At 47.2% G+C, this 24967-nt stretch overlaps 1 protein-coding gene across 3 annotated transcripts in view; it reads right to left on the reverse strand.

The window, feature by feature from the left end:
* Positions 1-24967, reverse strand: part of LOC129380698 (uncharacterized) — a 190074-nt gene that overhangs the window by 115462 nt on the left and 49645 nt on the right. For all 3 annotated transcript variants that reach the window (XM_055062465.2, XM_055062466.2, XM_055062464.2), the window contains exons 4-5: positions 17378-17467; positions 1094-1159 (exon numbers count right to left, since the gene is read on the reverse strand). In XM_055062465.2, the coding sequence (XP_054918440.1) occupies positions 1094-1159; positions 17378-17467 (156 nt within the window). The remainder of the gene's footprint in view (positions 1-1093; positions 1160-17377; positions 17468-24967) is intronic.

Genomic DNA, 24967 nt, shown 5'->3' on the forward strand with positions numbered 1-24967 from the left:
GCTCAGGCAGTGGCAAATCGGAGCTGCCGGGAAATATGGGTTTATTTACCTATAATAAATAATTTTGCGTCGCAGTGTAACGTTACCGAGCCCTTTCGGTGCATATACGGCATTGCTCTGCCGACTCTACTTTGATGAGGAACCGTTTTAGTGGCATTTTTAACGTTCCGTTGCATGTCCCCGCAATTTTCGACCAGCTACAGCAAACCAAACAAGGGAAAACAAGCCTATCGCAGATGCCGGCACCAACCTTCGCATTTGGTTACCTACTTTTATTGCGCTGTCTCAGCCCCATGGACATCCTCTCCAATTGAGCGTGCTCCTCACCTCGTGTCACCCAACTAGATAAGAAAAACTGCTCAGCGTATTCAATGTTATTCGCTTTGGAAGCAAAATAAGTGTCCTCCTTTAAACGAGGACAACATTTGATTTGATTTTCAAACAACGCTGCGGGTTTCCGCCCGATGCTTGCGTCGGTCGTTAGGTAAATTTGACGTCAGAAGATTAGAATAAAAACAGATTGGAACGGTTTTACGTAATAAGGCCCTAGATTTTCTTAGCGAGTGCGAAAGCACACATTGGATAGCAAAGGCGCTATGTCAATAACAGGATGCGTGACGGTGAGAAACTAGTTCTGCACCGGTGGAAAGCGGCCATACTATTGTAAAGAGTGTGGTGATGGCGCGCTATTGCAAAGCATATACATTTCTGCTGAAATGATGAGCCAGCAAGAAGGAGGGATTCCGGATGATTCTGAAAAGACTCAGAAAACCGCTTTTGGCTTCGAACGGGCAAAGAACCTAAAGTGTTCGATAAGCAAAGTCAATATGCAACTATAACGTATAAGTATGTGTCTGTCTACAGTAACACCAGATCCCTCAAGTCTTATGAGGGTGGTGTTTTACCAAATTATTCATTTTTCATTCATTTTTTAATCAAGCTCCCTACTTTCCACTTATAATCTGCCATTCACTCGACTTCTTTTTCCCATGTCGTTCGATGTTATTATGCTCAGTGCGAGAGCTAACTGCTTTTATTCTGCGAAACACTAATATCAAGTGGTATATCAATTCTTATTTTTCTTAGTGCGTACCTTGTCATTCTTGGCATGCTCTTTATCTTCAGCTTCTATCAAAGCTTCCACATCAATAGTTGATGTCTGAAACAAGACGAATCGTCTTAACATAGGATCACATATTTTTTCATTTACCTCTATGGTTCATGTGGTACAGACAATTTACTTCAAAAATGGTAGCAGACCATTTGGAAATGTGAATGAAATGGTGTCACCCAGGAAACCAGCTGCGTGGCTGCAAAATTCATTTCCAGGGCACTCGCTTAGTATTCGTAAGAGAAAGGGCACCCTATTGCTTACCTGATACTTTATCAGCCTGTGCGGGCGCCAGAGAAGTTCACAGAAAGATGCAGGCTTAGAGTACTCAGCAATGCATACCAAGGAATTTGGCTGGAGGTACCCCCGTTTCAAGATTTTCAAGGCACTTGCTTGAAACGTTCGCTCTAGCGACAATCCTTATTCTTTTGATAAGTATGCGTTATAAGCATGACGTTTAATGACAGTACGCGTGTACGACACTATTCTGACGAAATATAAAATAATTTTGAAGTTTTGTTTCATTACCTGCTCCCATTCAATAACATTCACAATTCCTTGTCGGGTCACTCCACAAAGGGAATAGTGTAGCAGCATAGGATATCGGTGGTTATTTTCGCAGACGTTCACCACAGTCATACCCTAAAATGTTCTTTGGCTCACGCACGCAATACAGTGCATTAAATGTTTCAACTCGACCTCGGCTTTCCGCTGTACCAGCCGCGTTTTTGGCGCAACTAGGCCTAAAGAATATATACGGTGCTGCGCTGTTCGTAGGCGTTGCCCAAGGCAACAGGATTATGTTGTAGGCCTGACATGCTGCACTCTTGAAAGCACTACGACGGAACATAGAGGCAGGCGAACAATAAGATTGGTAGGTCACTACAAGATTTATCTTGAGACTTTCAGTTGTGCTGCCATCGAGCAGCAGAAAAGGTATCGCATGCTGAGTTTAGGAATTCAGGATTCATTTCTCTCGCTAATTTCGTACGGAGCTGCCTGAAAAAGAAAGTATCCCAATACTTTAAGCTCAGGCTGCGTGTCAGCTTCTAGAGAGAGCTTCCTGCTTTCATTGCTCCACCGTAGAAGAGGTCGAAGCCGAAAATACGCTGTGTGTCTGAAATCGCCGTTGGGGCACTTTACCTTCTTTAATTCAAGACACCTACGTGCATGATTTTACAGGTCTTAAAAGACAATTCTGCGGAAATCAGCATATCTTTTAAAACAACAGATGCTGCGCGAGAAAATATGCTGCCAAGATAAGTGAAACACAATATTTTGACACGGTACGGATTCAGGCCAGTGAAAATTGTGTCCTAATTTAGAACATAGGTTGGGTATATCCGGTGAATGGCTAATTAAATGTGACAGATAACTCGCGCCTGCACCGTTTACGCACCAGAACCAATTACAGTGGGGGTGTACGTACAGGCTACAGAAATCTGGTTGGCCGACTCACCTATTGTAACTTTCGCGAGTGCTGCATTTGCTGCTGTTGTGTGTGTCTGACACTTTCTTGTGTAAGCCAGTGTGAACACGTAGCAGAGCCTTTAAAACTGCCGATAGCAATACTAACTACGTAGCAGGCTATACTGTAACTTCATTAACTCAATTACGGGATTACATATTTGCTCAGGAGCGCGTTTCGCACTTCCACTGCGTGGAGCGCATCGACATGTATCGCAGCAGTTAATAGCAGCTTCATACGTCACCTGGTTGCAGCTGTATTAGAAGACATCACTGGGGCAAAACTGCATCACGCTATCATGCGTCGCATGTATATTCCGCATGGAATTTCCTTTCCATCGTAACGTTTACTGCATGGCTTGGATCGGTGGGCAGAGGGGGGGGGGGGCGGAGGTAAGGAGGGTTGTTCAATTGTACATCTGACCTAAACACTAAGCTATGAAATCGCAGAGCGAGGCAGCAGTATTTGACAATTGAATGTGTAAGCAGGCTGAATGTGACAAATCAGGTCTGTGGAAGCCCGCGAGGTGGACTTTAATGAAATAGATGAAACCGCGTTAATGTTCACAAACGCCAGGCCTCACGTACTATAGCCCATATTGTTGGCTTTGTAAACTATACTAAGATTTATTTTTCTATGGGACACCACAGGAAAACAACAAACAAGGCAATGAAAGGCGACATGTCGAGGGCCTCTTCTGACGCCAGGAAAGCGCAAAGTGAAATTAGTATTTAAGAAAGCTCGAGAAACGTTGATTCAAATGAACAGGTGCAAGTCCAGGCATCCTGGGCACCTCCTACTGCTGAGAAGCCGATCATGGAGCGATGCCGTCGCCGTAACTTTATGGGGAATACATTTTTTTAATCTAATAGCTAGGAAATGCCTCAAGTTTTCGCGAATGGCACAATGGGCACTCGATCCTGATAAGAGTCTCGCGCTATATGTTGAATTTATTTAAATTCATATGGCTGAAACTTGCTGCTGGGACACTTCTGTAGATCCGTTTAAAGTGTATGCGGAGACATCTAAAATGAATTTCATATTCTTATTTGCCACTATAGTGGAATAAACCCACGGCGCACTCCACTTCCAGTCTTGTTTTATTCGGCTGGCTCTTATGTTTCCCTGGGTCTACATTGTTTGTGTATTATGTAATGAAGCGGTAGTAGAAGGGGCAAAATATTTCTTCGTCATTGAATGGACGGGAAAGGACTCGTCATTCACAGTGTAGCCCATGGAGTCGAATGTTCATTTATGATGCATATTGGCACCCTGAACTATGCGGAATGTGACACTGTCAATTTCTGCAAGAACCAGCGGACCGAATGCTTGAGAAGGGACACCCAAACATCAAGGCCGCCTGCGCGCGCTTTTCCTCGAGTTTTAGTGCATGGTAAAATATTTCGTTCCCAATTAGGTAAATTATCGTTATGTTTAACTTAACTTCTGAATATTTACTGTTAAAAATGAGCACCTCATCGAGTAAATAATTACTGCACCTAACTAATAGCACTGTACTCAGTAGGGATCGCTAGTAACAGGCTATAATTTCCGTTTTATACACCACTAATTTCGCAGACTCGCAAACTAGGGCTCGTGCAGCGGTGGAGTAGAAGTAGAGCATCCGCCTCGCGTGCAAGAGGACCAGGGTTCGAATCCCGGTGCCGCGCAAATTTCTACCGGATTAAAAAAAAATCTGCATGAACAGGCCTGGAGTGCGGCCTGATCCCGGTAACCAGAACCGGCAACCAGAACCGGTAACGCACTCCCTCACCAGAGCACGATTGGCCACCCTGGTGCAGTATTTGGCCACAACCTCCTATATGAATACGACAATCAAACCCCAGCCCTCAGTTCCCAGCAGCTGTGAAGCAACTGACCACGGCGGCGGTCAGACCTGTGACGCAGCAGATGGTGCTAAGAATCCCTGGATCCGGACAGGCCGCGATTGGAATCTGAACCTGATCACATTTAACGCTAGAGCGTTATCTAGTGAGGCGAGTTTAGCAGTGCTATTGGAGGAATTAGAAGGCAGTAAATAGGATATAATAGGGCTCAGTGAAGTAAGGAGGACAAAAGAAGCATATACAGTGCTAAAAAGCGGGCACGTCCTGTGCTACCGGGACTTAGCCGAGAGACGAGGACTAGGAGTCGGATTCCAGATTAATAAGAATATAGCCGGTAACATACAAGGATTCTATAGCATTAACGAGAGGGTGACAGGTCTCGTTGTGAAACTTAATAACAGGTACACATTGAATGTCGTAAAAGTCTACGCCCCTCTATCCAGTCATAGTGACCAGCAAGTCGAAAGCTTTATGAAGACGTGGAATTGGCGATGGGTAAAGTCAAAACAAAATGCACTATACTGATGGGCGGCCTCAATGCCAAGGTAGGCAAGAAGTAGGCTGGAGACAAGTCGGGAGGGGAATATGGCATAGGCACTAGGAATAGCAGGGGAGAGCAATTAGTAGACTTTGCAGAACAGAATAATATGCGGATAATGAATGCCTTCTTCCGCAAGCGGGATAGCTGAAAGTGGACGTGGCGGAGCCCGAATGACGACACTAGAAATGAAATAGACCTTATACTATGCGCTAACCCTGGCATTGTACAGGAAGGATGTGGACGTGCTCGGCAAGGGGCGCTGCAGTGGCCATAGGATGGTAATAAATCGAAGTAGCCTAGACCTGAGGAGGACACGGAAGAAACTGGTACATAAGAAGCCGATCAATGAGTTAGCGCTAAGAGGGAAAATAGAGGAATTCCGTATCAAACTACAGAACAGGTATTCGGCTGTAACTCAGAAAGAGGACCTTAGTTTTGAAGCAATGAACGACAGTTTTATGGGCATCATTAAGGAGTGTGAAATAGAAGTCGGTGGTAACTCCGTTAGACAGGATACCAGTAAGCTATCGCGCGAGACGAAAGATCTGATCAAGAAACGCCAATGTACGAAAGCCTCTAACCCTACAGCTAGAATAGAACTGGCTGAACTTTCCACGTTAATCAACAAGCGTAAGACTGCTGACATAAGGAAGTATAATATGGATAGAATTGAACATGCTCTCAGGAACGGAGGGAGCCTAAAAACAGTGAAGAAGAAGCTAAGAATTGGCACGAATCAGATGTATGCGTTATGAACAGCAGGTTGCCATTATCCCTCAAGAGAAAAGTGTATAATAGCTGTGTCTTACTAGTACTCACCTAAGGGGCAGAAACCTGGAGGCTTACGAAAAGGGTTCTACTTAAATTGAGGACGACGCAACGAGCTATGGAAAGAAGAATGATGGGTGTAACGTTAAGGGATAAGAAAAGTGCAGATTGGGTAAGGGAACAAACGCGAGTTAATGACATCTTAGTTGAAATCAAGAAAAAGAAATGGGAATGGCCAGGACATGTAATGATGAGGGAAGATAACCGATGGCCATTAAGGGTTACGGACTGGATTCCAAGGGAAGGGAAGCGTAGCAGGGGGCGGCAGAAAGTTAGGTGGGCGGATGAGATTAGGAAGTTTGGAGGGTCAACATGGCCACAATTAGTACATGACCGGGGCAGTTGGAGAAGTATGGGAGAGGCCTTTGCCCTGCAGTAGGCGTAACCAGCTTGATGATGATGAGGATGATGATGAGGCCTTTTCCTTCTACCTAACGCATATATTTGACAACGATTAATCGTGGGAGGAATACAAGGACGAGATGATCAGTCGATTTAAAATATACGCTGCAGACCCCCTCATTATCCAACAGCAGGACAGGTTGGAACTGGTTCACCACAGTCGCCCACATTTTCCACGTAGCTATCATCATCAGTTCGAACCAAAGCCATGTATTATATGACCAGATCGCCGACAACTTTCCCATATAGTCATCCTCCCGAGAAGAGGACCCACAAACGCATGCCTTGCATAATGATGACGAGCTGGTAACCATCTTCACCATATACCCTCTCGACATTTCAGGCGCTCAGACCCTTGCATTGTACGCGCGGCCCGCCATGGGGTGTCTTGTCACGTGACACTTAAACGGCTGTCAAGCAATGTCCTACCTCAAGCGCAGCTGTTACTTGTTATGATGAAACTAAGCCAACTTGTTTACTGCCAAGAAGAAATCAGAATACAAGTACCAGCGCCAACGCATATAACTTTCAAGGGGAAGCGAATTTTAAGCCATATACATCTAGAGATATAGCTGCTTCGCGACGCTCAAGCCTTCTTCGGCGTACTACACCTCAACAAGACGTTACCAGTGCAAAAACGTCACACACGCAAAGCAGCGTTACGCACTGTGGAATTACCGATGCACCGATTCGTCATGTTGCGGCAGCCTCGGAAGAGCCTTCTGGGAAGGCTGCCACACTGCACTCACCACCAGACAAATCTCTTGGAAAGGAACATTGTACACGCTACTCATTCATCTCTACGTGAATTAGCGTCAGCAATCAAAGGAATATTTAGATATATGTGCTACCCCAAGAGCTGTCGCAAGAACATCACCAAGATAAACATCCGCGAATTCAACAACACCTTCAGCGATCCCGATGGTGACTTCAACACAGGCGACGATCAAGAGCGTCGCCGAAAACATGAATTCGACAACAAGAAAGACACGAACTTGCCAACCAACTAAACACGAGGAGAAACCAAGTACGTTGTTTTTCTACAAAGAACATCACCAAAGAGCTCTTCAACTCCACCAGTCAAGACTGCGCCTATTGCGAGCACAACTACGTCGACACCGCATGCGACGGCAAAAAAAAAAAGAAAAAACAGGCACTTTCTGTACGCACCAGAGAAGCTGAGGCGTCGCCTCCGCGACCCGGTCCACTCAACGTTCGAGGAAAAGACACTACGTGTCTACAAGTCGCAACGATACCTGAGTTCCCATGGCTGCCATGTGTCCAGACCTTCCTTCATCGGGCCATGCGCATGGCGTCCGGAGTGCAACAGTGAGCCTCGAACACCTGAGCTCTACCTGACGACCACCACCTGAGCGCCTTGTCCTGTCGTCTTTCTTGCGTCTGTTGTTTTTTGCGCTAAACAAAATATTCATAAATTCGCACCAACTAGCCCGCCAACGCATTGTGCTGAACTAGTGGACGTCATCGGACTGCCAGAGAGACATCATTCATGAGACTAGATTTAGACTATCATCCGCCCCTGTACCTGACTCTCTCATAGGGAGGGGGAAGCGTGTGACCAACCGCACAATACGGTACGCTGCTCTGGTGGTTAAGAAGCTGCATCGCAATGTCATTGGACTTTTTTGTTAACGTGTTAGCAATCATAGGGCACTTTACACATTTAACGGGGGCTATGTGTCTTGTCTGTCGCCATGGCCATATATATATATATATATATATATATATATATATATATATATATATATATATATTGTTACGTCCAATCGCGTAAAAGGGACGCGGGGATCATGACGAGAAGGGAAGAGGAGAACGAAGACTGTGCAGCGGCCATTCCTGTTGTTCGTAGCCTGCCGTTCCTGCTCGCGCACGCCTAAATAAACCCCTTTTCCCCGTGCTTGTAACAAATTGGTGGACGGTGCGGGGTACACCTCGTAACCACGGAGCCTACGCTGCTACAACTTCGCCGAAGCCGTCGACTTGCCGGACTTCCGCCACCCTCACCTGACATGCCTGAATACGCCTGCCAGATTCCCGAAGGATCTGACGCGGCTTCAAGGCCAGCACCTGGAGTTCCGTGGCAATACTACCGGGTGACACTAAGTTTCGGAGGAAAAGCCGGAGAAGATGTCGATGAGTGGCTCACGTACTACCGAAGGGTGAGCCGGTCTAACGGTTGGAACTCGATCGCACAGTTGTCCAATGTTGTGTTTTCCCTTACCGACACAGCGCTCGTCTGGTATGAGAATCACGAAGACACGCTCACTTCATGGGAGCTTTTCGTCGAGGAGCTCAGAGCGTGTTTTGTAGAACCCAGCGCAAGAAAGAAACGCGCCGAACAGACGTTTTCGCAAAGAGCTCAGATTCCCGGCGAGACCTGTACGACTTATATCGAGGAAGTGCTGAAACTCTGTACCATAGTCAACTTTCAAATGTTTTAAGATGACAAAGTTGAACATTTGTTGAAAGGAATAGCCGAAGACGTCTACAATTTTTTGATCGGCAAGAAAAGCTTGGATTCCGTGTCTGACGTCATTCGCCACTGTAGGACCTTTGAGACGCTGAAGATGCGACGGATAATACCGAAATTTGGTCTCATGGCTAATGTCACAACGGTGGCAAGTGTAGACCCGAGCTCGTGTATTGACCTTCCATCAACAATACGGCAGATAGTTCGCGAAGAGTTGCTCCATCGGGAAGAGATGTACCGTTGCGCACCCGGCATCACTGGTGCGTACTTACCACGCGAGATGAGAAACACGGCCGTTTCGACCGCATGGCAACCCACGATTCACTCAGCGACCGTCGAGCATAGGTCTACCCTACAAACGAGAGGGACCATAAGCTATCAAGATCACGACTACGACCAACGCCCTCGCCGCACGCACGCCTCCTGGCGGCCGATGCCTAGCCTTGATGAATCTGACCCTCCTGCTGGCTGTGCAGTCGGTAGCAACATGCGTGACTACATGGAAGAACATCGAAATTTGCGGCATCTGCCGGTGTGTCTCCAATGCGGTGTCACGGGCCACATAGCGAGGTTTTGCAATCGTCGCCCAACAATGTGGAATGGTCGATCGGGGTCGTCAACAAGGACCACACCTCGTACGAGGACAACTCAACAGCCGTACATCACCTCTTGGTCATCTGGCGTCCCTCCCGGCAACAATTACTGGCAGAGAAGCTTTTGGAGCCGCTCGCCGGCATCTGACAGAAGTTTGACGCCACCGCCAACCTCTCGTGCACCGCGTTTACATCAATCTCCATCGCCAGTGCGCCGCTCCTCCTCGCCTTCACACCCGGAAAACTAGCTAGCGCGGCCGATGGGGGTAAGGCCGCTCGACACGTGCTATCGACAGAAATGCCTCCTGCAGTTGCTATGATTAAGAACAAAGTGCATGTACTTGTTGATGGTGTTTCTACAATGGCTTTAGTGGATACCGGAGCAACTGTATCCGTAATGAGTCTCAGTTTTAAAGGTCGGTTGGGGCGCAATGTAGTATTTCCGTGGGACCAGGCTGCAACGTTTTGTGGAGTGAGCGGCGAGTCATTGCGCCCTGTTTGTGTGTGCACTGCTGAAGTATCCTTGGCTGGTGGAGTTTTCGCGACGGAGTTTGTAGTTATTCCCCGATCGACGCATGAAGTGATTTTGGGCATCGAGGTTTTGCGGCAGTGTGGTGCGACCGTCGATTGTCGCACGGGGGAAGTTTGCGTCGATGGCCATGTTTCGTCCGGGCTCTTAGAGAAGACTTGCAGTCAAGGTGAACTTTGTGTGTCTGCAGATACTGTTGTGCCTGCGTCCACCTCTGTGTGCGTGCCGGTTGTATGTCGCGGTGAAGTTCCAGACAGTTTCGATGCCTCTGTAGAGCCAATGCATCTAAATTGTGTGAAGAAGAACGTTTTGGTCCCTTATTGTGTGGTATCCATCGGCAACGGCCGTGCTGGCTTGTGGACGGCCAAGTGCTCGGCAGAACCCGTCCTGCTTCCAGACGGCTTGAAACACGCCTACTTTACAGAATACATGTCTTCGTCCGTAGCCGTACTAATAGACCCGCCGTGTGAACCTGCTGACCTTCGCCACGTCTCAGACAAACAGCTCCTATCTATGATAAACAAGTCGCTCAGCACAAGGGAGCGCCGTACATTGGTGGATACGCTTTCTAAGCATCTGTCAGTGGTTGACTTTGTGCAGCAGGACCAAGCATTCTCGATTCCCGAGTCACGAACGCGCCATACTATCGATACGGGATCTGCGCGCCCGATCAGGCAAAAGCCTTATCGCGTGTCGCCTAACGAGCGCAAGATAATCGGGGAACAAGTGAGTGACATGAAAAATAGAATAATACAAGAGTCCTCGAGTCCTTGGGCAGCTCCGGTCATACTCGTCAGAAAGACGGTAACTGGAGCTTTTGTGTCGATTATCGAAGAAAAAACGCCGCGACTAAGAAGGATGTCTACCCGCTGCCCCGGATTGATGATGCAATTGATTGCCTTCATTCAGCCTCTTATTTTTCTTCGTTGGACATGCGCTCAGGATATTGGCAAATCCCGATACACCCGGCAGGCAAGGAGAAAACAGCCTTCATAACCCCGGATGAATTATTCGAATTCATTGTGATGCCATTTAGGTTGTGCAACGCTCCCGCAACTTTTGAAAGGTTCATGGACACCATTCTGCGTGGGTTAAAATGGAACATCTGTATGTGCTATCTTGACGACGGTGTTATATTCGGGCGCACATTGAATGAGCACAATACGCGCCTGGATATTGTCCTCGACTGCATCAAGAACGCCGGCCTGCTTCTGAAGTACAAAAAATGTAACTTTGGTGACCGTCAAACCCTTGTGCTGGGTGATCTTGTTGACAAAGACGGTATCCGACCTGATCCCCTCAAGACGGCAGCTGTTGAGGCATTCAGTGCGCCGCAGTCAGTGAAGCAACTTCGTAGCTTTCTGGGTCTTTGCTCTTACTTTCGCCGATTTATTCCTGGTTTTGCTGACGTCGCTAATCCTCTGACAAATCTGCTACATAAAGGCGCACGGTTTGAGTGGACACCCGAGCGCGAGTCTGCATTTCGTCAGTTGAAGTTCCCGCTGACCTCTCGACCTATCCTTCTCCACTTCAATCCTACTGCGCCGACAGAAATCCACATAGATGCTAGTGGCGACGGTGTGGGTGCCGTCTTGGTCCAACGTTATGGCGACCGTCAGCACGCCATTGCTTATGCAAGCCGCTCATTAAGCAAACCTGAACGAAATTACACAGTGAAAGAGCAAGAATGCCTCGCTGTAATCTTTGCAGTTCAGTGATTTCGCTCGTACTTGTACGGACGCCCATTCCTAGTCGTCACAGACCACCATTCCCTGTGCTGGCTAGTGAACCTCCGCGACCCTTGTGGTCGCCTTGCGCGCTGGGCTTTGAGGTTGCAGGAATATAACTTCACTGTTTCCTACAAGAGTGGCCGAAAACATGCTGACGCAGACTGCCTTTCCCGTATGCCGCTTACCACGACGGACTGCGACGCAGATGATTTTGATCATCTCGTCGCTTGTGTGACATCCTCTTTTCCAGATATCGATGCGTTCAAAGCAGATCAACGGACAGACACCAAATTGGAGCCACTCTTCACTTCTGCCCATTCAAGTGCAACAAGCAGCTACTGTCTTCGTGACGGGCTCCTGTACGAAAGGAACTGCTCAAGCACGGGTGCACGCTTCCTTCTAGTGGTGCCAGAGCGTCTCCGGCCAGCAATACTTAATGCTATGCACGATGACCCTACCTCCGGTCACTTAGGCACTGTGCGCACCCTTTATCGCATTCAAGAACGCTTTTACTGGCCCCGGATGCGATATTCCGTTGAGTTGTATGTCGCCAGCTGCATACATCGCCAACGTCAGAAACGCCCAACCACTGCCCCATCTCGTCTCCTTCAACATGTGCCGCCTCCCAGCTCACCCTTTCGGGAAGTTGGAATTGATCTGTTAGGCCCTTTTCCAAAGTCATCTAAGGGGAACCACTGGATAATTGTCTGCGCCGACTATTTCACGCGCTATTGCGAGACGGCAGCTATACCATCAGCCACCGCCACCGAAATGTCGCTCTTCTTTCTTCACGCTATTATTCTGCGACATGGACCGCCTGGTGTTATCATAAGCGACCGGGGACGTCAATTCGCGGCGGATATCGTGGAAGAGCTTGTGCGTTTATGTAACTCGCACCTCAGGCACTCGACGCCGTATCATCCGCAAACGAACGGTCTCACTGAGCGCACTAATCGAACAATCACCAATATGCTTTCCATGTATGTTGCGTCCGATCACAAGAATTGGGATGAACTTCCACCGTTTATTACTTACGCCTACAACACCGCCAAGCACGAGACAACCGGCTACAGCCCCTTCTTCCTTCTATATGCTCGTCCGCCCCGGTATACGCTCGACACTGTCCATCCTTTTTACCACCACGACAATCCTACGGTCGCCGATACGCTATGCCTCGCTGAAGAGGCTCGGAGGCTTGCGCGACTTTGGCATCACAAGAAAACGCCAAAGCCCGCTACGACGCATGACATCGGCCTGCTACATATTACCCTAGTGATCTCGTTTGGCTTTGGACTCCCACAAGGAAGCGCGGTTTGTGCCAAAAGCTGCTGGCAAACTACGATGGACCGTATATTGTCATTGACGAAGTCGGCGAAGTTAACTATACTCTCGCGCGCCTCACGAACACTGGTAGACGTTCTGCTAGGACACAAGTCGCGCATGTCGCACGGTTGAAATCATGCACGCCACGACTAACTAGTTGACTCGCCCAGTGGGCTTCGTCTGCGAGGAGAGGTAATGTTACGCGCGCGCGCACACACACACACACACAGGCACACGCACACACACACACACGCACACACACACGCACACGCACACACACGCACGCACGCACGCACGCACGCGCGCGCACACACACACACACACACACACACGCACGCACACGCACACACACACACACACACGGTGTGTGTGTGTGTGTGTGTGCGTGTACGTGTGCGTGCGTGTGCGCGTCTAACCCCGCTCCCGCCTACCTCGGTCACTGGCTTGACCGTGTTCATAGCAGTAGCGCGTTGGTCAGCCGTTCTGAAGGAACAGGGCTCACAAATAACCTTAGGATTAAAGTGAGTCACTGTGTGTGTGGCAACGCGCACATACGGGCTGCTCTTGAACTGACCGCTTGATGCAGTCATGTGTCATTCTAGATGAGGGAATTGGTAAGTACTACTGTGCGAAGAAACTGGGTCGCAGCAAGCTGGAGTACATGGTAGGTGCCACTATCTTGCTCTGGTTTCTAATGAACCTTGAATTTGGGGCACTGGGCATGCACCAGTAGAAGTGTCCCGCTTTTCAATAACCTTCTTTGATGCTAACTTGGGTAGCTACGTATGTGCCTTTGCAGGTGTGCCCCTCTATAATGACAAAGAGAACCCTTAGGTTTCTCATATGCTGCGCGGAACCGAGTTATACGCTAATGTCACAAGGATTCCTCAAGCGCAGCGACCTAACGCATACGCAGGCTGCACCGAAACTGCACTGGGTATGTGCCGCACTTCAATGAACAACTTTCAAGCCAACGCTTTGGCGAGCTGCTCTATGAACGCACTGGGTATGTGCTGCTCTTCAGTGATCCTCTCTCCCGCACGGGCCCCTAAACACGTCCACTGAATGTGCGGCAAACGAGTGAACAATTCTCAGCGTTCAGAGGCACCATCACACCACACTTCTCGTCTCGAAGGCCACGCGCGGGCTTCCCGGCAGTGCTACATGACGGCGAAGCATGTACAGAAAAAACGCTTCAGAGAGGAGGCCCTCAGCGTTCGCAGGCACCAGCGTGCCATGCATCTCGGAGCTTCACGCTCAGGCTTCGCGGTGGTGGCGCTTGATGGACCCGAATGTTCTTAAGGAGGTGCAAAAGAATCCCGATGCACTGCACTTCTCATGCAGAACTCGTTTCGAGGGTGGGAATAGTTTGTGTCGCTATAATAATTCAATGCATTACTACGACAATTCAACGAATTGCCGCCGATGCCATCGTTAAATGGTTCTTACGGCAAGTTTTGTTATCCTTATGCTAACGTAAGAATGACAAAGCATATCCGCCTCTACGTAAAGCTAATCTTCAAACACAAGTTTGCCATGTGTGCAGCCTTCTTATTAAAAAAGAAATAACAGCCTAGTGAGAAGCACTGTATCATTAATGCAACAGATGTAGCGGCGTTTTTACCTACGTTTATGTACGTTAATCCCACAGGTAACGCCGGAAGAAGTAAAGGAAGCCTTGGGAGCTATGCAAAGGGGGAAGGCAGCTGGGCAGAATCAGGTAACAGAACATTTGTTGAAGGATGGTTGGCAGATTGTTCTAGAGAAACTGGCCCCCCTGTATACGCAATGCCTCATGACCTCTAGCGTATCGGAATCTTGGAAAAACGCTAACATAATCCTAGTCCATAAGAAAGGGGACGCCAAAGACTTGAAAAATTATAGAACGATCAGCTTACTGTCCGTTGCCTACAAAGTATTCACTAAGGAAACCGCAAATACAATCAAGAACACCTTAGACTTCTGACAACCAAAGGACCAAGCAGGATTCCGTAAAGGCTACTCAACAATAGACCATATTCACACTATCAACCAGGTGATAGAGAAATGTGCGGAATATAGCCAAATCTTATATATAGCTTTCATTGATTACGAGAAAGCGTTTGATTCTGTCGAAACCTCAGCAGTCATGGAGGCATTACGTAATCAAGGTGTAGACGAGTCGTATGTAAAAATACTGAAAGATATCTATAGCCGCTCCACAGCCACCGTAGTGCTCCATAAAGAACGCAACAAAATCCCAATAAAGAAAGGCGCCAGGCAGGGAGATACAATCTTTCCAATGCTATTCACAGCGTGTTTACACGAGGTATTCAGACACCTGGATTGGGAAGAATTGGGGATAAAAGTTAATGGAGAATACCTTAGTAACTTGCGATTCGCTGATGATATTGCCTTGCTTAGTAACTCAGGGGACCAATTGCAATGCATGCTCACTGACCTGGAGAGTGAAAGCAGAAGAGTGCGTCTAAAAATTAATCTGCAGAAAACTAAAGTAATGTTTAACAGTCTCGGAAGAGAACATCAATTTACAATAGGTAGCGAGACACTGGAAGTGGTAAGGGAATACATCTACTTAGGGCAGGTAGTGACTGCGGATCCGGATCATGAGACGGAAATAATCAGAAGAATAAGAATCAGCTGGGGTCCGTTTGGCAGGCATTCTCAGAGCATGAACAGCAGGTTATCATTATCCCTCAAGAGAAAAGTGTATGATAGATGTGTCTTACCAGTACTCACCTACGGGGCAGAAACCAGGAGGCTTACGAAAAGAGTTCTACTTAAATTGAGGAAGACGCAACGAGCTATGGAAAGAAGAATGATAGGTGTAACGTTAAGGGATAAGAAAAGAGCAGATTGGGTGAAGGAACTAACGCGAGTTAATGACATCTTAGTTGAAATCAAGAAAAAGAAATGGGCATGGGCAGGACATGTAATGAGGAGGGAAGATAACCGATGGTCATTACGGGTTACGGACTGGATTCCAAGGGAAGGGAAGCGTAGCAGGGGGCGGCAGAAAGTTACGTTGGCGGATGAGATAAAGAAGTTTGCAGGGACGACCTGGCCACAATTAGTACATGACCGGGGTTGTTGGAGAAGTATGGGAGAGGCCTTTGCCCTGCAGTGGAGCAACCAGGCTGATGATGATGATGATGATGAGCACAAAATTTAGGCGATCATATTTGTTCACGGAAACTGCTTGAAGCGGTAATAAAGGCTCTTCATTTCCATGATAGCAATGGCAAACTTCCGAAATATAAAATGGCTCATAAATTAAGGAAAACCGCAATGTTTCCTTCCGGCAGCCAAGTTTTCATATAGCTCCGTACGGAAGGCCCAAACCTATGATACTTTCTATCCCTAAATGTGACCCATATTTCAAGTCCTGTGATGTGCAAGCACGTACTGCAATATATTTTTACGCCGTGAATTCAACTCAATGCCATCAAGCGCCTACGGGGGCAGAAAGGGACCAAAATTTATGTTCCTCTTTCAAGTTCTTGTGTCAAGTACGACTGCTGGTTTTGTGCACGTAGAACCTCTAGCGCTAAGCAAGTAGACATAGCAAAGTAGGTTACTGTTGGAAACGTAGTGTTGTTCCGTGATTCTCATTTTGAGGTGCTATTGAGTCGTCATTGGAAAAAGTGGCAGGCATTTTTTTACTCTTAGGACATACTTGTGGTCCACTGTGCGGCGATCTTTCTTTACAACAAACTCGCTCGCGTCGCTTGTCTCTTCTGCTCAAAGTAGCACGCAAGATTTCTTGAGAAAATACTACCAGAGCAACACCCACATCCTGCCTTCGCGTCCTTACCGACGTGATAAGCGTGATGTAATGTCAACAATAATGCACCAGGGTAAAGATTACGTGGCGTCCATTTTCAGCATTTTCGCTACCGAATTACTAGGGCGCAAGCGCGAAAAGTACTTTTATATGAAGCAGTAGTGATTAAAATATCTATAACATTATCAGAGACACTGCACCCTGAACTAGGCAAAAACTAAATGATATGGTTCTAACTCGAAACATTATTAGGAGACGTTTTCACGACACACTAAAGTTTTTGTTTCCAGCAACCTTCATGCGTGGTTCAATTTTACATTCTCAACTGAAAAAAATAATCGCTCTAAAACAATGACGAAGCTTTTTATCTGGAATGAATGATGCGAGCGATGTCATACCTGAGTATGCGGTGGATGTCCGCCGAGTGAAAGCCCTCAGCATATAATACACGTGGAAGCGGTTGACTGCTGCGAACCACAATCTTCTTATATAAGCATCAAAAGTCTAGCATCGTGCTAACAAAGCAGTTTTCTTAATGAGAAAATATTATACGCTTTTGGAGGCAGTCATATCATATGCTGACAGATGTGGCTAAAAGGGTTAAGCAAGCCGCGTAAACACGCCAATTTCTTGTGCCTTTATCCGCGCCAAGTTTTCACGCTTTAGCACCTAAATTGTGGCTTCCAGTGGCGTCCAGCAAGAAACTTGGAGTTAACGTGTGAATACTCACCAGATAAATGATTATTATCATAGATATAACAAAACCAACCACTTTTATCTTGATTCCAAATACAACTTTCTCCATGAGGGCACGGCTTGACTGCAACAAACAGAGAAGTGCATCAGTGTTATTCATGAGTGAGCGTAATGCTCTTAATTAGGCTTGGCCCGTAATGCCAAGGTGAGACGTTATTTCCTGCTCTAGGGTTTTGAGTTCTTCAAATAGCCAGTGGTCCTCATAAATTACCTTTCCCTATATCTGCAACTCGTACAGCAAAAAATGAGCTGCAAGAAATGCATATACTTTGAATTTGTCTGCAAGAAACAGCGAGAAGTTTCACCAGGATTGTACGGTGGGAGCGCAATATATCTGTAGGTACACCGGCGTCAAACAGCTACAAACTAAAAATAAGAGAATTAAGCGAATGTACTTGCGATTATTTACGTATTCTCAGCCCAAAGCATTAAAGAGAAGAGTGGGGGTCACACAAGTGCAGAAATATAATAAAACTGCAAGACATACAAAATAGAAGTCTAACGAAGGAAGTGACAATTTTACATGTCATATTCGGGCCCAGCATTTTTGAACGAGTTGACATTGGTTAAAGGGGCGACGGAGGCTAAGACTTGATTCCTATGTGTGCTCGTGTATGGTTCAACGGATTTCAAGGTCTTCTTGGTTCACCTCATGGGTACATTAACCCTGACCTGGTGGTCACGGGAAATAATGCATCGTAATGATAAAAATATTCACGTAGGCGAAGAAGGTTCAAGTGATATTTATTGAAAGAGACAGGCGAGAAGCTGTGTGGCAAGTAAGGTTGGTGCAAATTTGCCCTAAACTGGCAAACACTAGCTGTGCGAAACTAAGTTCATACGGTGAAGAGCGATAGTCATTGCCTTCGAGGGTAAGAGCACGCGGTAATATCAGTGTACCCGTCAGACGCACCACACGTTATACGCCTACGGTCTGCTCGTTTTTATTTTGTCTGCAATTTAAAAAAAATCGTCTGCGGCAAGGCGATACTGGCCAAACTCTTGTGCTTCAGCTGGAGTATTTCAAAAGAGCAGAAACAACTAGCGGCGGAAGCACAAACACACACTCAACCAATTACAAGAATGTTGCACATCAACATCGTGACTAATTATTTTAGGGCACTTATTGTACTTTGCGAACTGTAACCGGTGAGCTTCGAAGACGTCTCCTCTTGGAATTGATTTCCCCGAAGGTATCGATTGCTGTACGTTATTTCATACAGTGTAGGACCAAATACGCGGGCGTTCTATTTATGCTAGCCACTAGGATGCTTTATTAAATATGTCAAAGTTTCGCCATTAGGGTGAAGCAACGCATGGAATGGCAACAACTTATAATTGCCCACGAAACGTAAGGCTCGCAGCTGTAGGACCAATATGAAATGCAGTAAACGTAAGCTAAGTAAACAAGTGCGGTGTCACGTATGTAGACCCATGAACAAAGAAAAGTCGACGACCCCAAGCCGAATCGGCTAGAACTACAGGGCGTTGCCCGCGTTATCGCCTTGTGTTGGCCTCGCGTTCCCGTACACTGCGGAATGCTCACCGTAGGTCGCATCTATGCGTGCGCTTCACGTTCCCTAACTGCAGTGTCTGCTTCACTTTGTCGCTTAGTCTTGGCCTGCTGCTGCCGCAGAGCCAGGTTTGGCAGCCTCCGGTGTTAAGGTCCGGCGCGCGCCACACCGGCAGCATCGCATTGCTTCTGCATCTGAAGTAACGGAGTGGGCGTTGCGCGCACACGAGCCTGTTATGTTTTATTGCCATTAGCGTTTCGCCGGGGCCTCTAGGGAGGCGTTCTCACTACACATGACATGTTTGCGCGACGGGATTGGCACGGTGATTTGCTATGAAAACCACGCTTCGGCAGGTACTATTCTAGTCATCGTGCCTTGGATACTACGCGTGGGAAAATAATGGCACAAGTCGACAGAGAGTTGCATGGCCTGAAAAGAGTGCGTACGCGGTTATGCAACTCGTGCCGGCAAGCAATGGTTGCCTAATCCGAAGTCTTAGAGCACAGTTTCTTCTGGGCACCAGACTCCGCGATTGGAACGTGAACACGCCTATTCCGCCGTTCAAATTTTGACGCAGAGATAAATCGTACATTTAATGTGAGTACTATTCCGAAACAATATAAAAGGAAAGAAATAAGCATTTTCACGTCTAGTTATTGATAACAGCAAAAAAAAAAGTGCGTGAAGTGTACTTGAAGTCCGTGAAGTGTATCGGTGCACGCGGAAATTCTGAACGATGTTCGATTCCGTTCACTGATGCATGCGCCTATGGCCTAATGGTTATAAAGTTTTGTGCTGTTGCGCTAAGGGTCCTCTGTTCAAGGCCTGCTGCCCAAAAATTTGTTCGTTTATTTATTCAGGTCAAAGTATTTATTAGCGACTTCACCACAACTTTTCCGTATTGAGTGCGTGGGTGGGTGTATTTGGTGGGTATTCGATGTGTAAGTTGCAATATGTGCAGTCAAGTAATTCATGAAGTTCGTTAGTGGATGTTTCTAAACTAGCCGAACGTGTGTTTGAATTAGTCATTCAACTACTATCGGCCTCTCTAAATAATCCAGCTCAAGGTGCAGAATTAACTGCAATAGGTGATTCCTAAACAATCATGAAAACTAAAAGAATAATCTCCCTTGTATATTCTTTAGCGCACGGGTGTTTTGCATGCCTGTGTTATCCGATTCGTGCGCGCAAGGGCGAAGGTCTGCAAATGTAGTCAATAGCGTGATCAGTGTGTTACTGACTATGTATTTCATTTAATCCACTGAAAAAAAAGTTTTCCATATAATTTGGCGACGAGTACGTTACGTACCGTGGTGCCAGCAATAACTTACAGAACGGGATAAGCAAGCAAACGAGAACGGCAGGCCGCGAATGCGCGGGTTCGCATCAAATGATGGATCTGTGTATGTACACCAGGGGAGCGATGTTCCTATGTCGTTGTGGTCTCCATGGATGGTACATTTTCTTTCTGCCTTTCTCTGTCTGTTTTATATTGAGCCCACCTCTCAAGACCACTTGCTCAAGTAGTGCAATTCCACTTGTAGAATGCATGCACAACTCGTTATTATCCTCCTGAGAAAGTACACAGAGGCGCATGTTGGGGAACGTTTGGCGGTGTAAATTAATACGGAATCCCGCAATATCCTGCGTCATATAATCACATCCTTGTTTTGCACATAAAGCTTCGTAATTAAATTAAAGTTGACAGCTTTGCTCAAAGGATGAAGCACCGACAGCGATCGCAGGACTTGGCAGTGCGTTTAACCTCTTAGGACGGCATTCTAAATAAAGGTGGGTGCTACATTTCCGTACGACCTAGCAGGTAAGGCTTCTTATACATGGCAGAAGAAACAGTGCCCGGCAGCTAACAATGATAAGGACATGAGGGCGGCCAGTGGCATTGCAGACATCGTACGTATAATGTATACATTGCCTCCTTTACACTAGATGCCTGCAACATGAGCCAAGAAGCCGTTGCCCCTGCTTTTACCATTTTCATGCTTTTCACTTGGTATGGTTAATTGAGCTTCAGCACAGAAAACTCGAAGTTGTTTCCTCGTTGGCGCAGCTTATAACTGTGCAGTGTATTTCGCTACAGCAACAAAACCATAAATATAGTGCGCCGCTTGGCAAAAAAAGGGCTAAAAATAATATCACCTTGAGAGGGTGGAGTTAATTTTTACCGTATACAGTTAACTGGTATGTTCGCCCGTCAGCTTGGGCCCTGGTGCCGCGTCCGTTTTTCGGTTAGTATTTAGCTTTTACAAGCAAAGCTCTTTGCGAGTCTCGCCGAGATTTCATCACAGTGGGTGCTGCTTGGTATTCCTCTTGCCGAATAGGTAAACCAATCACAGCGTAGAACAAGCGCGACGTCACCGACGTTGCGTTCTTTGGACCACCACGAGATCGCGCTCGCCTAAGCGAATACGCGATTGTATACAGCTGTGGCAACGATTGTATACTGCTTTTGAGGGAGATTTACCTTGAAATAATAGTTTACGTTGAGTGGGGAGGGATGAGGAGGCAGGAGAAAACTCATGCCAACAAGGGATTGAGGCGGGGGTTGCATTTGTCCCAGTGATGTTTGTGACGATCATGGCAACATTGGAAAGGGCGCTATAATAACGAACAAAGACTTTATTTGCGAGAAGGGTACGGCTCTCGGCTGCTGTTCGGAATTAGGTGGCAAAGGAGCCTAGGTTCCCGCATTGTTAGTTGAGGCAAATCTTAATCTGAGCCTTCGATCTTCCGCATTATCCAGACACTGGTATTACTGGGTGCATGTCCACTTCTGTCGCTCTCGCTTGGGTTGGTCGACTCCTACTACAGTATTAGAAACAAGCCACCTCGTGTGCCATATGTCGCGATGGCTTTGTTTTTCAGGGTTAGCTTGTGTTACATTTCCTGAGTTTCCCATGTCTTCCTGCAGAAAGTGTTGTTGGTTAGATCTCCTTTGTGAAAACGCTGCGCAGCTCCCATTAGGCCGCTGCAAGTCTCTTCTCTATAACTCCTGGCAGAGTGTGCATCAAGTGTAAGTGTTCGCAGTCGTAACTTCTCTTGTTTGGTGTCGTTGTCCAAGTAGGTGTGGTGTGTATACTGTGTTGACCATAACCCTGCTAAAAAAAAAAACACTTCCGAGATAGTAAGCCTGCCATTCACTTCAAACACGTGCACAGGTGTAGCTTCTAATAGTCTGTGTTTGCTGCCTGCTTTTATTTTCGTGTGAATGTAATGCATGAGTACTCTACTAGGAGATCCTTCGGCGCGCATATTTAAGTATGGGTACTGATCCGCGGGGTTTGGCGAGGTTTGGTTTGCCGTGGTGCTGCACGAGTAATCAAGCGCACCCGCTTACGCGGCCACTGCATAAGTGGCTGCATTTCCTCCATCCGTGTCGGTGTGCCTCGGTGTCCATTGTGCCAGTGTCATGTATTGAAACTTTTTCTGGTGTCGTTTGCAACAGCATCACCTGTTGTAGGTGCCGTTATTTCGGCCACCGCTTCGTAGGAGACAGTAAGGATCCAATTATTATGTCTCACACACTGCTCTAGATTGTTTCCATGCCAATGCGAATGGTGTTAACGGCTCCCCATTTGGCTAACAATTCTGCGTGCAAGGTTGCACCCACGGAAAGTTGAAGTATTTGATAGCCATTGTGCTGGGTGCAGATGTGCTGATGCAATGCTGCCTATATCGTTTCTGATTGCTGCGTCCGCGTAGATGTCAATGATGTGCTGCGGCGTTAGTTACAATCTCTTTTCAAATAGTTTTCTAGCTTCCGTGTTTCCTCCGGCGATACGCCTTGTTGCCGCCGTATGTCCAGCAGTGCTTCACAGGGCGGTGTTATGGTGATTTCCGCGGGCTCTACCCTGGCGTGGACTTGTTGATCCCGTGCCATGATCTGTTTTCCTTGAGTCATGTTTTCCACCCGAGGTCTCATTCGAATTTGTGCGTTATTGATTATGTGCCGCATGAGTGACATCGCTACCAGCTTCACCAGGTCCTCGTTACTTGTGTACTTCGGTAGCCCAGTGATGGTACGAAGGTTGGCGCTTTCTAATTTTCAATGTCGCCGAGGTCTCGTTCAGAGAAGTTGTACATGGGTGCCCCGTAGAGAATCCTCACGAAGAAACTGCATCGGTCTACTTTATAGGAAGCTATGGATACAATTGTATGTTTCTGGCTAGAGTACCTGGCTGTAAATTCCTGTGGGATGTCCTCTTGTTTCACATTGTCGAATGTTTCAGGCATATCTACTGCAAGAATGCAGTCAGGAAGCTGTTTGCGAGACTTTCGGTTGATCACTCTGCGGAGCAACCACAGGCAGTCGTGTGTACGCATGTTCGACCGAAACCCTGCCTGCGCCGGGTGCAAACCCGGTTGTTTGTATTCGATGTAGAACGATATTCTCGTGTTTAGCATTCTCTCTAGCAATTTACTAACCACAGTTTACGTTAGAGCTATGGGGCGCAGACTATCTTGTAATATCGGGGTTACTGCGCTATAAACACACAGACAGCAGAAATAGAAGTGGAGAGGATGCGCGTAGACTCACAACTGAAGTTTATTTGGCCAAAGATGATTAAATATATATATATATATATATATATATATATATATATATATATATATATATATATATATATTGTAACGTAGATTGAAGACGGAGTCTTAGAAAATAGACACTTCGCTTTAATGGCGGGCCAGAAAAAGAGCGTGCCGCTTACGCGCTTCGTCGTCTTTCATGGCACCGGCCTTTGCGCGCGCCGTCCAGCGGTGCGGGAGCCCCACATCATTGTGTCAATTGACCCCTATGCGAAAAGCGAGCATCTCGCTCGCATGAAAAAGTTATTTAAGCGACGACAAGAAATGGAGCTCCTCAGGTGCATCTCGGCGTTCACGTACGCGAATAGTATGGTTTCATGGGCACTACATGAACGACTTCAGCGCGAGGACGATGACGGGGTGAACCGGGGTCAGAACTGCAGGGGACGACTTCGTAGGTCACGTCACTGAGGCGCCGTGTAACCTTGTAGTGACCAAAATACAGTCGTAGCAACTTTTCCGAGAGTTCACGGTGACGGATGGGCGTCCAGACACCACACGAAGGCACTGGTATTGTAATGGACGTCGCGTCGACCCAGATTGTATCGAAGGGTGTCGGTATGCTGTTGGCTCCGGATACGATGCCGAGCAAGCTGGCGTGCTGCTTCGGCTCTTTGTATGAACTCTTCTACGTGTTCGCTAGTCGGGCTATTATCCGCCAGAGGTAGCGTGGCGTCAAGTGTGGACGTGACGTGGCGCCCGTATACAAGTTCAAATGGCGCAAACTGTGTAGTCTCCTGTACCGCAGTGTTATACGCAAAGGTCACACAGGGTAAAATCTCGTCCCACGTCCTGAGCTCTACATCGATATACCTGGAGAGCATATCAGCCAGCGATCTGTTGAGACGTTCCGTTAACCCATTGGTTTGAGGGTGATACGCATTGCTACTGCGGTGGGAGCGATGCGTCTGCTGGAGAACGTCCTGAATAAGTTCGGCTGTAAATGCTGTACCGCGGTCGGTGATGATAACAGACGGGGCACCATGTCGTAGTTCACGCACCTGGTTATTTGGAAAATATGCACCTTGAAGTTTGCCCATTACAATCTCTGACTAACATCTCTGATGCAAGCAACATTACTCGCCGTGGTTGCTCAGTGGCTATGGTGTTGGGCTGCTGAGCACGAGGTCGCGGGTTCGAATCCCGGCCACGGCGGCCGCATTCCGATGGGGGCGAAATGCGAAAACACCCGTTTGCTAAGATTCAGGTGCACGTTAAAGAATCCCAGGTGGTCGAAATTTCCGGAGTCCTCCACTACGGCATGCCTCATAATCAGAAAGTGGTTTCCGCATGTGAAACCCCATAAGTACACTTGCAAGCTATATTAGGATGTGACAAAGTGCATGCATCTTCTGTCACTGATCAAACTGCCTGCCATAAACTCCTTTGCCAACTCATCCTTGTTTGAAGTGTTTTCTAAGCGCTGTGATCACATTGCCAGATTC

The sequence above is a fragment of the Dermacentor andersoni genome, chromosome 10 (genome assembly GCF_023375885.2).
Source record: "Dermacentor andersoni chromosome 10, qqDerAnde1_hic_scaffold, whole genome shotgun sequence".
In the NCBI taxonomy this organism is placed as follows: Eukaryota; Metazoa; Arthropoda; class Arachnida; order Ixodida; family Ixodidae; genus Dermacentor; species Dermacentor andersoni.